This window comes from Pezoporus wallicus, unplaced genomic scaffold (genome assembly GCF_028554395.1).
Source record: "Pezoporus wallicus isolate ANWC-B61680 ecotype Strahan unplaced genomic scaffold, APGP_CSIRO_Pwel_v1 contig_2910, whole genome shotgun sequence".
NCBI classification, from domain to species: domain Eukaryota; kingdom Metazoa; phylum Chordata; class Aves; order Psittaciformes; family Psittacidae; genus Pezoporus; species Pezoporus wallicus.
The window spans coordinates 839,329-855,328 of NW_026642858.1; the positions used below are offsets into that span (position 1 = coordinate 839,329).

The 16,000-nt window shown below is 37.3% G+C and overlaps 1 protein-coding gene across 1 annotated transcript in view; it reads right to left on the reverse strand.

The window, feature by feature from the left end:
* The window catches only part of FOCAD (focadhesin), a 97,255-nt gene that overhangs the window by 46,994 nt on the left and 34,261 nt on the right, over nt 1–16,000 (reverse strand). Inside the window, exons 14-19 of the mRNA XM_057432914.1 lie at nt 15,686–15,816; nt 14,888–15,014; nt 4,263–4,397; nt 3,823–3,873; nt 3,086–3,169; nt 1,806–1,920 (exon numbers count right to left, since the gene is read on the reverse strand). Coding sequence (XP_057288897.1) covers nt 1,806–1,920; nt 3,086–3,169; nt 3,823–3,873; nt 4,263–4,397; nt 14,888–15,014; nt 15,686–15,816 — 643 coding nt within the window. The remainder of the gene's footprint in view (nt 1–1,805; nt 1,921–3,085; nt 3,170–3,822; nt 3,874–4,262; nt 4,398–14,887; nt 15,015–15,685; nt 15,817–16,000) is intronic.

The window sequence follows — 16,000 nt, forward strand, 5'->3', positions numbered from 1 at the left end:
AAACTTGAGGACAAAGGAGACAAAAGGGTATTCACTCATCTTTCTGGGCCCAAGAAATACCTATGGCAGCTTGGAACAAAGAGTTTTATATGTTTTCATTATGTGTTTTTATACCAGTTGTTGTGGTTTAAGCCTAGCTGGTGAAACTCAGCACCACGCAGCCACTTGCTCCTTCCTTCCTCCCCCACTCTGGGCGGGATGGGGAGGAGAACTGAAAGAAAGTAAACCCCACAGGTTGAGAAAAGAACAGTTCAATAACTGAAGTACCATACAAAACTACTACTACTACCAATGGTAATACTAAGGGAATAATAAGCAAAGAGAATATAAAATTAAAAAGGGAAGTTAAAAAAGGCAATAAACATAAGTCATACACAACACAATTGCTCACCACCCGCTGACTGATACACAGCCTGATCCAAGCAGTGATCTGAGCCTTCCAGGCAACCCCCCAGGTTTATATAGTGGGCATGAAACGCTGTGGTACGGAATACCCCTTTGGCTAGTTTGGGTGGCTCAAGTGTCCTGTCTCTGCTTCCTCCCGGATTCTTGTGCCCCTCCTCACCGGATGAACATGAGAGACTGAAAAGTCCTTGATGAGGATAAGTGCTACGGAGCAACAACTGAAACATCAGTGTGTTACCAGCACGGTTCTCAGACTAAAGCCAAAACACAGCACTACACCAACTACTAGGAAGGAGAAAAAATAACTGTTACAACTGAAACCAGGACACCAGTGAATACTAGCTGCATCTTCTTACTCTGCCTGCTCTCTCGAAAGTCCATTTTGGTTTCCCATCTTCCTGCTAAGTTGCCTATCTCAGCATTGAGTTTTCTGCCCAGACACATCACTATCTTTAGTTGCTGTATGTTATGTCAGCCTTCCCCACAAAGCTTCCAGAACTTGACAGTTAGCACATCTATCACAACACAAACTCTCCAGGCGAGACTGCATATACTCCAGACTCCAATGCATGCAGTATTGAGTGAATGGATCTTTCAGTGAGCCCCCACTGGGAGAAAATACTACAAAATACTACTACTATCCCATGGCCATGTTTACAAGTTACAATCAAACATCAATACCTCATGTATTCTATAAACAGTGAAATAATCATACTTTTGTCCAGGCACTAACATTAACAAGCTTGTAACTGGAAACGAATGATAACATTCATAAGAGTAATCAAGCGAACATTCAAAATCCCAAATACTGAAAGTGATTCAACTACATAGGTGTCAAAAAAAAGTGCATCAACCAGAGATCATCTGTTGAAGCCTAATTTAAAATCAATATGCATCACTAAAACATTAAGCGTAGCACTAATCTATTTATTAAATAGATTTTTGTATACAGCATTGGTTTAATACTACTGATACTCTGTTTATAGAACATCATGGACTTGGGTGTATGGCTTTTTCCTTCAGCCCGTGCTGGGCTAAAATACAGAGCTGCCTTTAAAAACATCTTCTCAGTCTTCCCTATTGAAGTTGCACTTCAATGAAACAATGGACACTTGAAGCAAGTAATAAGCAACTGGCTTTTACTTTAGGACAGATAAGGATTTTTAACATCATATTATAAGCATATTTTCCACCATCACGACCTCTGACCCACTGTCTTCCTAAAAATGGGTTGGGCTTTTGTTTTCCCCTGAACTTTTGCTTTAACATTTTTCCTGTAATTTGGTATAACATTCTCCAGCTGCACTTTAACATGACACTCCACTATAAAAAAGCCACGTCTGTATAGTCGTGGTGACTATAAATCTGCAAAGTAACCTCAAATACTGAATATAATATACCTCCTAAAACATAAGCTGGTGTTAGAGACAACAGCTTGATGTATGAAGAGCCTGGAACAAAAAGATCTTCTTCATCCATGTCCTCCTCCTCCAAAGTGTTTACTTCTGGTCGTGCCTGAAAGATTTAAAGAAATAAATTAATCAGCACAAAATTTCAAAATCTATTACCTTTCATGATTCCAAGTGTCAACGAAGTGTCAAAAATACCGACTAAATATGAGAAGTTCCTCATTTCATTAGTTTCACTCCATTTTGTTAATTTGAAACTAAAAGAATAAAAGCTTTTCTTCTACCTGAAGGAAAGGCAAAGCTGGTTGATAAAAATCACATGAGTATGTAAATCCATATCTATAAAAGTAAAATTTCTAAGTGTCAAAACTGAAGTAATATTACTAAAACTTCATTTTCTCTGATTCTTCTTCAATTAGAGAAAATCATATTGGCACTTTGATATACATGCGGCACTTGTGTTAGGCGTTATGATCTCATACTAGTTTTCAGAATTTGAAAAACTGCAACATATTTACAATGCTTTCAATGAAAACATATTTACTTATTTTCTAACAAGTGTAAAGTAACAGCACGAATAAGAGCTGTGTACTATTGTGAAAATTCAGTATTGCAGCAATGTTTAGATACATTTTTCAGCTGTAACGTTTGTACTGAAATCGCCTCACTGATTTATATAAAGCAATAACGTTTTTTAATTTTAAAGTTGCTTATTCTGACCTTTCATAATAGCTAGTTACAACACACAGATGGTGCCAACCTTGCAATAATGCCGTAAATAAAAACTTACCAAAGTATTTACTACACCATAAAGTACAAACAGACTACTGACTATTGCCAAGTCTGTCTTAAAAAAAAAAAGAATTTTTTTCCAAAAACAGCACCTACTTTTCAAACTGACTTGCCCATTTCAGGAACAAAAGCACTAAGCATGAGGGTGACTGCAACAGATGAAGCAGTAATCACAAGTGCTGCATAGTGTCAAGACTCAACTGCAACCAATAACAGAAAAGCTTAAAATGCAAATTAGGTGACCAAAAAATAACCTGCTGATTTAACTAATGCATTAAAAAAAATTACTTTCTGATTACTTACACCTCACTCTCCATTTGTACCCTCTCCTAAGTCCTGTTTATGCTAATCATACATACTACCATCCCATTTCACCAGCAGAAGCTCAGATTCCTTCTATAAGGGAAGATGGTTCTCTGGCACAAACTCTTCTCTCCTTTCCAAGAAGGTAAGAGGATACAACCCATGTAAAATGCTACCTGTTCAGGAAGATGAAGAATTTTATGTTCTTCAGAGCCAAATGCCGAGAGTGATTTGTAAGCTGAAATGGCTACAACAGCATCCTAGAAAATTAAGCGGAGGAAAAAGAAAATCGCAAGCACAGCATACAGTATTGCCATCAACTGGAAACTGCACACACAAAGAGCCTATCCATTAAATACTGAATGCTGAAAAAAACTTTAAAATAACAATGTTTTCCTGAGGCACACTCTCAATTGCTTACTTTATACATACAATGCAAACTAGGAGGATCCATTACATAAGCTGGATAGTAAACGTCTGACTGCTAAATGCCATTACTGCTGGAAGGGTAGTTTATGTAGCAATATCCAAGCTATGCTTAAACTAAAATACGTTGGTTCCTCCAGTCCTATGGTGATGATGCATTACAATACCCCAATAAAGAATTCAGTTAGTTCTCATTGTGGCAGTTTTGCCTAGATGCTTCACCACATTAAAGCTGAAGTCCACCACTGGAGTCAAAGTTATTTTTGCTACAATTCTCATTGTGAGTGGTAGATGTTAGGACCATCAGTTACCACCTTTCATGTGCATTACAATGCTTCACAAGCAGCATTAAATGATCAGTAACAAGAAGAAACCCTATTAGAAATGAGACCCCTTATGAGACAGATAACCTTGTCTTGACAGAAAGGTATAAAACAATATCCAGTTGCTGACACCAGGAATTAACACTTTCGGCTGTATCACCTACCTTGTTTTGTGTGTTGTTCCAAAGGAAGTTGACAACTTGAGCTTTAAATTTCTGCAAAAGCAATCAAAACAGACATTCAGGTTTTCTTTAACCAAATAAGCAGCTGAAATAGAGACAGTTACCTAAAACAAACTGCTGCTACATCAACATGCACTGAGCTAGGAAAGTGGAAAGGGCACGTTTAAACTTCAGACGCATTCACATATCCCCACATTCTGGAAGAGAGAAAACTGATCAACCTTGCACTGGGATTTCCCACCTATCTCCCATGATTCACTAATGCAAGCCAAACTTGTGAAACTGTATGGAAACATGCATTATGATTAACCTCAATTAGGCAGCGTGTGCGATTCAGATACTAAAACCAAGCAGGTACACATAAAACACATACACAAAGATGCATGAAAAGAAGAGACTCACCTTATTCCATGAACACATACCTCATGTTCACTTGTATTCACTGTTAATGAGGGAACCAGGGCAAAAAACTCATTCAGTGCTTTTAAAATGAGGGGCCTTGTATCACAACACAACTTTGGAGACAGAGCACTCCATGTAGAACGGATGCAAACAACCTGAAGAAGATTAGAAGGCACCATCGCTAACAGCAAACCCTACGATTTAAACATCTCTTTTCAGCACTTGCCACCTTTCTTCCGACTTGGGAACAGGAATTAGGAATTTGTATTGACAAAAAAAAGCAAGCATGTCAAAATTTTATCTGTGTTAACAATCTCACCATGTATTAACTGACATCATGCAATAATACTGCACAACATTTCATCAGATATAGCAGCTACTAGAAGGAGCAAAGAGGATGCTGTTAGCAATACATACAAAGTTGTAGACGTATCTTTATGTAATGTTACTGGTCCAATTCACTTGTGCAGCTTAGTTTAAAAGTAAGCTCTTCACAGGAGCTCAACAAGATGAAAGCAGAGGAAGCTACTGAGGAAACTATGCTTCCTGGGAGCCCTCCAAACCAAAATACTCTTAATCTTTACACATAATCAAATCCAAATAGGTCTGCAGAACAGAAGAAGACTGTGAAACTACAGGAATACAGCAATTTTGGGGAAAATGTCAAATTAAAATAAACACTAATACCACAGCTTCATAACCCCTCCACTAAGCAGGTCAGTTCTTACAATTTTCAGTGAGAGAAATCACTTCAATGAACAAGAAACATAAGAAAAGTAATTCTGTCAGGAAACCACAGTAGCATCATGCTTCCAATTTTTAACTTGGGGAAAAAAAAAATTGTTTCTACCGTTAATAATGAATTTGGAGTCTTGACATTTGCTTTCCAAGTCCTTAGAACATAGTAACTTCAGCCTTTTAAATCTGCCTTTGCAGAAACCAGAAAGGCACTACACACTTCCTCCAAGCTCAAGACCGGTGTATACCCATGATGAAGAATTCAGCCAGAGGGCAGGAGACCTGCATGGATAAGCAGGGAGCTCCTAGCAAACCTTAAACTCAAGAAGGAAATTTACGGGAGGTGGAAAAAGGGAGAGGCCAAGTGGGAGGGCCATAGGAACATCAGCAGGGTATGCAGAGATGTGACGGAGAAGGCAAAGGTGCACTTAGAATTGAGCTCGGCAAAGGACATCAAGGACAACAAGAAGGGCTTCTACAAGTATATCAGGAGCAAAAGGAAAATAAGAGAAGATTCTCCTGGAGACATGATTCACTTTTGAGAACTCAATTAAAAAAGGCACTCCACTTTTTGCCTAGATTTAAATACATGAACAGTCCACTGAATACAAGATCCCTTTTTGTGCTTATGTTCATAATTATTGTTATGCACTTTACCAAAATATCCTTAATTCTAAGTTATGAGTCTCTGAAATTGTTAAGCAACTTGTCATCAAGGCATTTGAGATATTGTGCCCAAAACATCAGTGCCACACGCAATCAAGCAAAAAATTTTACAGTATATAGAGAAAAGAGTAAGCTTTTGTGTCGTATGAAAAGATGAGGAAGCAGACACAGGCTTTTTATTTTGTTGAAGCTTTGGAAGAAAAGTATAGGCTTTGAAGTCTCTCAGTGAAAAAAAAGAATACTCACAAGGGTGATACAGATTAATTGTTAGAGAAGTATTTTGATTTCTTCAGACAGAAGGTTATCCTGAAGTAAAGGTATTACTGCTGTGCAGCAATACCAGAGCTGAAATCCAAGCTTTTACTTTTCTCTTTTTCCTAGTGTTGCAAGTCAGTACAGCATGAGTATGGTAAGTACACAGGGATTTTTTGCAAGCTGAAAGCAATTACACCCAAATGAAAAAAAAAAAAAACCAAAAAAAAAAGATCGCAAAACCAGCACTGTTCCCCTTGACCCAGTAGTTATTGATGCTCAGCTTTATTTCCAAGAAAACATGATTCAAGCTTCAGATGACAACGAAATCTGCATTATTCAGTTCACTCACAAAGAAAGAAGTCTCCTTACAAATGTGAATACTTCCACTTAGGGATGCTAAAAAAGTCCTTTCTGGTCTACTGCTTATATTCACAGTCGTATTTTATGAAGAATAACAACAGCATACAGGAAGATCTCAAGCTAAGCTGTGGCCTGCTGTATAGGTTCTCCTTCAAGACTCAAAGTGATTTGAGTATTTTATGCACACTGGAAATTCTTCAGACTCTTCCTCACACCAATGCAGACACCCTCAGAAATCTTTGCACAGTCAAAGCAAATGGCCTTTCTCACCTTGGAACCTGATGAAAAGTGTTCAAGTAGTAAGAGTGATTTTGATCCTTTTGGAAAGGGAAGGGGACCCGATGAAACACTTGTTTTCAAGTCCAAATCCATTCATAGCTAATACTCCGATTCCCACTATACTTTCCTCATTTCTTCTTCAGTAGGAACAATTTACTCTGCAAAACCAGCTCAAACTAACAGTTTAACTTATCCACCTGTTTGACAGTCAAATAAGTACCTTCACATTCCTCCATGTACTCTTAGATGAGAGCTTCTCTTAAAAATTCATGGTTACTTTACTACTCTGATTCTATCTATACTGATTACTCTTTACCATGAGACCTAAAGTAACAGGCAACTACTAGATTGACAATACACAAGATCCGTTCATCTCACAAATAATCTTTTTTTCATGCTCATGTGTTGCATTCAGCTTCCAGAATTCACACTGAACCCCAAGACCCCTAGTGAAAAGGTCAGCTTTTATTCTGCAGGAGGACACAGTGATTTCAAAAGCTGATTGCACCAGCTGCCACAGTGATTCTTTGCTGAGGAAAATAGTGATGCTGCACAAGCCTGCTCTGTATCTGCTTCTTCTGGCGTAGGGTTTATCAATCTCTCTCTCCCTCTTTCTTCTTTTTTAAACCATCGATGTATGCTCTTTATTAAGTATAAAAAATGTTAATATTTATCTCTAGGACTGATGCACATTTCAGATGGAAAAGAAGCCTTCTGTATACCAATGCACCTGTGTTTCAGAACATCCATACATTCAGGAAGACATCACTGCCTCAGACCCCATTCATAACATTTGGGGTTAGGTGTTTAGAATGTTTTTAAGGGTTAAAAATTATGCTTCTTCCATCAGTGACGTTTTCCACATCCATACTATCTTCGACAAAGCTTAAAGACTATTAGGCTGTAACTGCTACTTACCTAGGTTTTCATTAACAGCTTAACTCTGTATAGTGAAGAAACTAATGACTACATAACTCTAACTAAAGCACAACAGCAACACATAATTGGTCCTACTTAGCCCTTCCTGGATAAAAAATAAGCCTCTACTGGCTCATCTTCACCCTTAAAGACCTGCATGACAGCTCAATAAACAATCAGTACAATATTCTGAATTTCTAGGCACTGAAAAACACCTATAAAATGCTCAGCCAGTGTTACAGTTCTCGCTGAAGAATTACAGAGAAGTGATAAAAAGAAGTGTCAAGTTGCAAAGGAAGCTTGACTAGGCAGTATTACTGGTATTAAAACTTTATTCTTGAGAGACTTTTCCACTTGCTTATGCTCTCTCTCTGTAAGAAGCCATGTATTCTAGCAAAAACTTAGGTAATTTCCCTGAGGCATTTCAGCAAAACTCACACTACTCCCTGAGGAAAAATTCACTTTTCAGATTTTGCCACCATATCTAAAATAATTCTGCCTGGAACTTATCTGTTCCTACAGTTTGTCTCTCAGTTTTCAGGCTCCACTGCAATGACAACAGCGCCACAAAGAAAAAAGAAAAAAACAAGCAAACAAAAAAACCCCAAACCAACAAACAGGACTACCACACCAAAACCACCAAACAACAACAACAAAACTGACAAAACAAAGAAACATACCAAACCTGTAACAATGCAGGCATAGAACCAAAGTCTAGAAAAAAAAAAAAACAAAACAGAAATAGCTATGGCAAAGCTAGGTATGAGTTTACAGACTCAGCTTTTGAAAGGGGAAAACATACCAGAGCTGCAAATCAAAACTCTTCTTTAAAGAATCTGAGCCACAATGCCATGAAAACTTCCAAGTCTATGAAATTAATGCAAAGCAACAGAAGACTCAGTCAAAGATAAATACAAATCCCTCTATGTAATGAAATCACATGAAGGGATGTTTATGAGCATATTATACAAAGGCATTAAGAAATATAGTTTTACTGTTATTCTGCACTGAAAGGAAAAAGCATCCTTGGCATCACTGAATTCAGACAATTGCTTAATTGAGCAGTAAATTCAGTGAGTGCAAAACACATTTCTGAGTGCAGTTTAACAAAAACTGAAGATGCCTTTTGAGTTGAATCCATTTCAGAGATAGCAAACCCATGAGTATGTTTCTATGGTAACAACCACTGACAGCTAGCAAGACTTAATTTGGTAACATTCTGAATGAAAACTATGTCTCTCTTTTCCGTTTTTCAAAACACTGTTTGCAAGAACATGAAAATATCTTTTCCAATATTCAGAAAGACAGCACTTTTTAGCACTAGCTAAACTAAACTACCTAAACATTTTAACTTTGTAATGAGCTAGTTGTCTGGAAACAGAAAATACACCTTGTATTAATACACAGAGAAAGAGATTCAAGCTGCTGTGTCTTCATGAGGTCTCAACTGATATTTTTATTTAGGAAGACTTTGAAATTGGTAGCTAGACAAGATGGTTTAATGTCATTCTTTTCTATGGTATTAACGCACATTCTCCAATTTCAGCTAACAGGTGAAAAAAAGGCCATAAAAAATAGTGAGCAATCTAACATAAGTTTCAGATTCAGCAGATATCCACACCACACCTAAGCAATGGCAAACTGCACTTTTTTATAATTGTTTGGAACGACTACACATCTTAGCATTTTCAACATTCAGCATTTTCATCCACAGCAGAAGGACCTAAGTCAAATCTGCAGGTACATCATATATCAAACGTCTTTGTATCAGCTACACTGAAACAACATACTGTTTTTGGACCACGTATAGTTGGTAAGCCAAAAACCACAAGCATTAAGTCACACATCCCCAACAGTATTACAACAATCATATGGTATCTTACATGCTAAGGATTGTTTTCCATACATACACACGTAAACATCATACACGCTAAGCGCAGTACTAAGTGCCACACAGGATCTAGTACTTAGCATACTGTAGCGAATAAATACTATTTCAGTAGTTTAGTCAACACCAATACTTTGACTAAAAAAGTGAAATTTTTAAGATTTTTTCCTTTCAAAGGGTTTAATTTCCTCATATACAAAAATATTCATAAAAATGGCAGAGATTATATTAACACATTATTGATTTTAAATCTACTGATACATATCTTCTTGAGAAGTGGAAGTCCAGCAGAAATAAATTTTTTTCTAGCAACTAAAAGAAACATCATGTGTTTGCAAATGCTAAATACTTTCTTGAAGAGTATAGGCATCCTCTACTCACAGAAAGATGATTCTACAGTACAGCAATATACATACACCAGCATATGCAACTTTTGACCATTTTGTTTTTGTAATCAATGACTTGCCAGTCTCTAACATGCTCAACATGTGCTGAAATGTCTTACTTAACTGCAACTGCTAATATACTCTCTCAGTCGAGATCATGGTATGCTAAACATGACATAGAGTCCCAAAATATACCATGTCTAACAAGTTACATTATTTGAGAAAATAACTCCTTAGGAAAAAGAAGTCAATCAAACAAAAAATGTTAAAATTACATTCATACTTCTTTTGTGGATCCTTTCAGCCTTTCACAACCAAATGTTTCAGTTTCCTCACTCACCACTGCCCTTGTACTGTTCTTGAGAGCAAAAGGTAAAGAACACCATTTTATCTGCTTTCTTTATTTGTATTTAAGGAGATTGTTTGTTAAGGTTTGTTTTTAAAACTAAAGGAGGTCCAAAAAAATGAAAGTGCTTTAGCTATCAAAAATCTTTGCCAGTGACATTTCAGACTTGACCCTTCATCATAACACTGCCACTATCCAAAGCCCTAAAGCAGGGAAAAAAGGTATGAAAAAGAATCTTCATTTTGGATCAGGTCTTTAGGTACTGGCCAGGCACTGAGACAAAATCCCCGATGCACAGTACCAGCTGCTGCCTGAAATCCAAAGCTGTGCAGCTCCAGTCTTATATATGTTGTAAACTCAAAGAATTGAAGGCTCAAGTCCTGCAGAACATCTGAGATGCTGGCAGGATGAGCAGCAGGAAGGGTCTTAACTGATGACAGAACATTGATGTTTCCATCTACTGTATTCTCCTGTCTTCTCAGTGTGCGGCACTCTGGACCGCTACTGGACACAGGATCATCTCCACCATAGTCCCATTAAATAGCTGTGTATGAAGCTAAACAACACAGCTAAGAATCAGTGGAATTCTCCACAGCCAGTGTTTTCTCAGATTAGAAAGGCACATATTACTCTGGCAGCTAGTTAAAAAACTTTGCATTGAGAAACTGCTCACATTTCTAGGATTCACAATCACACTGGGAACACACTGTTCTGAATTCAAACCCCATTTCACATTCAATTCAATGCAATTACAAAAATAAGCACCAGTCTACATCAAATTCTTTATTCAATGAAACTACAGAACTACAAAGACGTTACCATAATTTAAGTAATAATATTTTCAGTTCAGAGGTATTCAATTAGATAATCACAATTTAGAACCATTAAGCATGGTTAATTAATTAAAATTCTCCTACTGTATGATGTCTCTGATCTTTTAAGAGTGCTTGTAATTTGATGGAAATCCAGAAACTTATCAACACCACCCAGAATGTTTCTGCTTTTGCGAAGAACACTTGCAATAGAGTTCCCAGCCTAAGGCAGATGGTCCTGTAAAAATGCCTTTGACAGCAGACAGCTCAAACATTAAAACGTAATTCAATAATCCAACACCCAAGTATCAGATCTAAAAAAGTCCCAAGCAAATTTTGATTCTTCGCAGTTATGGTAAGAATGTTTGAAAAATTCCATTGATACATCCAGAAATCAAAAAATACTAGCATTCTGGAAACTATAGCTCTTCAAGAATGCAAAAGGCAAGGTTTTCTAAGTATCAAAAAATAACTTAAAAATAGTGCAGGTGTATGTTTGTGTGTTTAATTCCTCAGTGGATGCCTTTACAACGAAAAACATCCTTCAAATCATTACAGCTTGTTCTGCTACAATAAGGCTTATTTATTTGCATGCTTCCCAACCAAGAGATTCTTATTAGCAAACCAGAAGACAAAGTTATAATTCTTTTCTAGCCTTGAGAAAGCAACTAAATGAACTGTCAAAATACATAAAATGACAAAGCTTGGGAACAGCAAGAAAATAATGTTAGCACCCCCTGGACTACGCTAGTATACCACACATCCTATGACAGAAAATGAAGTTGCCACTGTAGTGAATGTTTCCAAAATGAAGAGAATTTGGGTGCAGAGACAGGTGCAGAAGGAGAAACTGTGACTAGATGACCTTTAAAGGTCCCTTGCAACCGAAACCATTGTATGACTTGATGATATAACAATGCATTTGCAAAAGGAAAAAAGTACATTTACATTGCCACAAAATCTGACATTTCCAGCTTTCAAAAACCAGAAACTGCACCAGTGATGAAGGTACACTGAAATGGCTTTTGGTAGATGACTTGAAAGTGGAGGTGGAACCACAGTTTTCAATTCAGATGGGCGGGGGGAGGGGGAAAGGAGAAAACAAACAAACAAACAACTAACAACCAAACCAGTATAAAAAAAAACCCAAAACTAACAAAAAAACAAAAAGCAGCAGCAGCATTTTTAGAGGCAGTAGCAGGTTAGCAGGATAGCCAGTAAAATGGCAAATATTCTGACAGTGGGTGCTCACCAGACTAGTCAGACTGAATGCAGGCCAACAAGGTTCCAAGTCAACTTATTTTATTCACGCATTCAACATGTGGAAAATCCCGTACCTATATAAAGCCTGGCAGTTCCTTTCAACAACAGTCCTACGCAACTAAGGAACTGCACCTACACTACTGGCTAAAGAGTTCAAATAGGTATTATGGGGTTAATTACGTACAAGGCTGAGGATATAAAGTAAGGCAAAAAGAGAATGAGGAGTATATCTGACCTGAAAATATCTCAACACAAACTCACCATTGTAAAAGTACAGTTTTATGGTTTTAAACAGCAACCAACTTTGTAATTCCTACTTAGGTTAAACTCAGTCAACACTGTTCGTTCTCATGCAGCTTTTCAGTTCCTTATATTATTCTGCTATGCTGGTTTCTTTCTGGTCAATAAAATGATTAAATGTGGACTGAGGGAATAAACAGCAAGAAACCACTTCCAGAAAAAGCTTGGAAAGGGTTCTAAAAACTATGCTTGTAATTTTTGTTCTTGAATGTTTCTTAACTTGCATACAGTACTTGGTACAAGAAATCGATTAAATGCCAGGATAGATGTCCTCATAGGAAGTTCACTGGCTTCCGTTGAAATTACCGGGAAAAAAAACAACAAAATACTTGCCTAGAATTAGGAAATGTGGCTTGGCAAAAAAAAATGTGTATTTTACATTCTTGACATGCAAGTCACTGTGCACTATTCATTAAAAGCTACTAGAAAAAAAGAGGGGAGAACAGCCCTCCTTGTGAGACCCACTTAAACTAAGCTAATATTCTTAATGCTGTTCAACAACAAAAAAAAAAAACCAAAACCCACTAAACACAACAAAAAAAAAACAAACACAAACCAACAACAAAACAATGTTACAGCACATTTTATTATAGCATTTGTTTCACAAAGAAGCTTTTTTGAGACTCTCAGAACTTAGCTAACTCAGCTTTGACAAAGACACATAGTGTATAAAGTTCTATTTTCAACTACGTCAACACTATACATATGAAAACGTAATTTGTTATGGTGGTGCAGAAGCTGACTGAAAATTAGGTACTCACAAAAATTCTGCACCTAAGCAGCTGCACCCTTTCCCATGGTTATTTATTAAGACAGTGGCAGAGAGAAAACACCAAACCAAAGCCCTCCAACCAACCTCTATGATTATGCCCTTTAAGGTTACTGCACTGCAGACTGAAGTCTAATTACTAAACAAGAGACAGACTGCATTACTTAACCCAAATGGTTACCTACTTTACAAACAAGAGAATTCTCCATTAAAGTTTAATTATTCCCAGGTGGCAGGTCTGAAAATGAGGAAGCAAAACAAGATGAGGGAGGCATGTAAGAATTAGGACAGGAAAAATTGGTACCTGTCCACTAAGTGATTCCTTCTTTCCTTCCTCCATGAGCTGCTATTGCTGTCTCAGCCTATCACTTCTCAACAGGGGTACAGAACGTCTGCTCCCAAATGAGGTTTTCACAGTAGAATGTGACATTTGTCATAGGCCTAGCTCCTGCTTCTTTGCAAAACAAAGTCTAAATATAATCCAGCCTGGGAAAATACTGCTGAAACACTAAACTGCTTAACTACTAAATACTGAGGCCAGCATTCAAAGAACCTATGTGAAATTAAGAAAAGCCAAATTCCACACCAAAAGCAAACACAGTGATTACCCTGAGTAAACTGGTTCTTATTAGCCTTTGTCTGAAGATTTTTAACTATACTGAATACTAATGTCTGTGGACTGCTAACCATTTACCATGTTGCTCTTAAACTGCTGACATGATTTCAAATGTATGGCAATGGCTGGATTTTGCTGGATTGGCCTACAGCAGTAAACACTGCATTAAAAGTGAAGAAGTGGATAAACTTAAAACTGCTGTCTGACAGGATGGGTAAGTAAATATACCTGTAGGCTATCATTAGTCCACTAACTGAGACGGCCTGCATAGTCCACAGTTTGTCTATAGCGGGATTCACAGCATGTCTGTGCCTGTATCACCACATCTGGTATGCCACTGTGGAAACAAAGACCCTTGGCTCCTAACTCAGGGATATCACAGGATCACAGGACAATATGGGTTGGAAGGCATCTCAGGATATTTCTAGTCCAACCTCCTGCTCAAAGTAGGGTCACTATGAGATCAGACTCAGATGCTCAGTGCTGTGTCCAAAAGGAATGTGAAAACCTCTAAGGATGGAGACAATACAATCTCTCTGGGCAGGATGTTCCAATGCTTACTTGCCCTCTTCACCAGTAAGCAATGAATGCATTAGAAAACATAAAACAAAAACCTCCCCACTAGAAGTGATCTGACATCATATGAATCAAGCCCAGTATGGCAGGCCAGTAAGAAGGTATCAAAAGATTAGATGTTTTACATAATTTTCAGCCAATCAGAATTATGTGCCAAACAGCTGTTCTTTTCAAATCTCATGGAAAAGACACGAAAGGATGTCTCTGAAATACACTGGAAAGATGACTGAAAATTTCAACCAATGCACTGAAGGACTGACCTGCTGTAGTAGAATTTCACAGTACAATTTCCCAGGAACAATATACTGATCTTGGAAGAGAGGAATTAAATTTGTCAGAAGGAAGGGGAAAAAAGAAAAAAAAAAAGAAAAAAATCTGCCACAATCCAAAGTACTCTTAAAACAAAAGACAACTAAGAAAAAAGTCCATGATCCACAAACAGATCAAAACACAACAGCAAGCCAAATTCTTACCTCAGCTTCACAAAGTGCCTGAAGACCCTGTAACACTAAGGCAGCAGGTGAAGCTTGATCAGGTTTTGTGCATTCATTTAATACCTGGGAAATTGCAGCCAACATGTCTGCTCCATGCTGGTACGGCCTAAAAGAAAAAAACATGAAGATGCAAGCCAATATTCACACATATACACAAGTTCTATTCTATACACAAAACCTCATTATGTGTTGCTTTTGTTTAAGTGACAACTACACCAGATTAAAACTGGGAGGTAAAAAAAGATACAAACAAAGATATGATAGAAAGCTCTAAAGGCTGAGTGACCTGGAGAATTAAATCAGCACACATCAAAGTTCCAAACAGAACATCACAAAGTGATGAAGCAATGGAAGATTTTGTCCAAGGATGTTGTGTATACTAAAAGATAACATCATTCAAGAAGTGACTGAGAAGGAAAATCCAGAAAAGCACCCAACCTTTCTTTGGATAGAAAGACAGATCATTAGTTGTTCCTTCTAATGTTTCAATACTTTCTTTTTATAATTTGAAAGGCCTTTATGTTTCTACTCTGGATCAGTACAAGATGCATGTTTTGCTTCAGGATGAAGAGATTTTAATTTAACTTGATTTATATGTGTTTTCTATTATTTTATTACAAACCCTAAACCTTACTAGTTGCTGAGATTAGCAATGCATGAGTCAGTATCTCATACAGCTAGAAAAATATTACTTGCAATTAATACAACAAAGTAGGAAAAAATAATGCAGCTTGTCTGGAGGAAAAAAAAGTTGGTTTCACTTACACTCATGCTTACCTCTGCCTGCATATATCTCTTATACAAGCAGCTTTAGCAATCAGCTTTTCCCATTGAACATCTTTGTCAACAGACAAAGATGGCATATCAGACATTGCCAAGAATTTCTGCAGTTCTGGATAAATTCGATCCTAGAAAAGATTAAATTTTAACGTTATCACACCTTTGAGAGCTGATAACAGCATTTTCATTGTTAGCACTTTTATATGATCTGTAAATACCTTGCTTTTCTTCATTAGGAGATTCTAATGCTGCACTGAGATCTAAATGGCTTCTGCAGACCAAATCTCTGTTGCTACTTTATGAACATAAAAG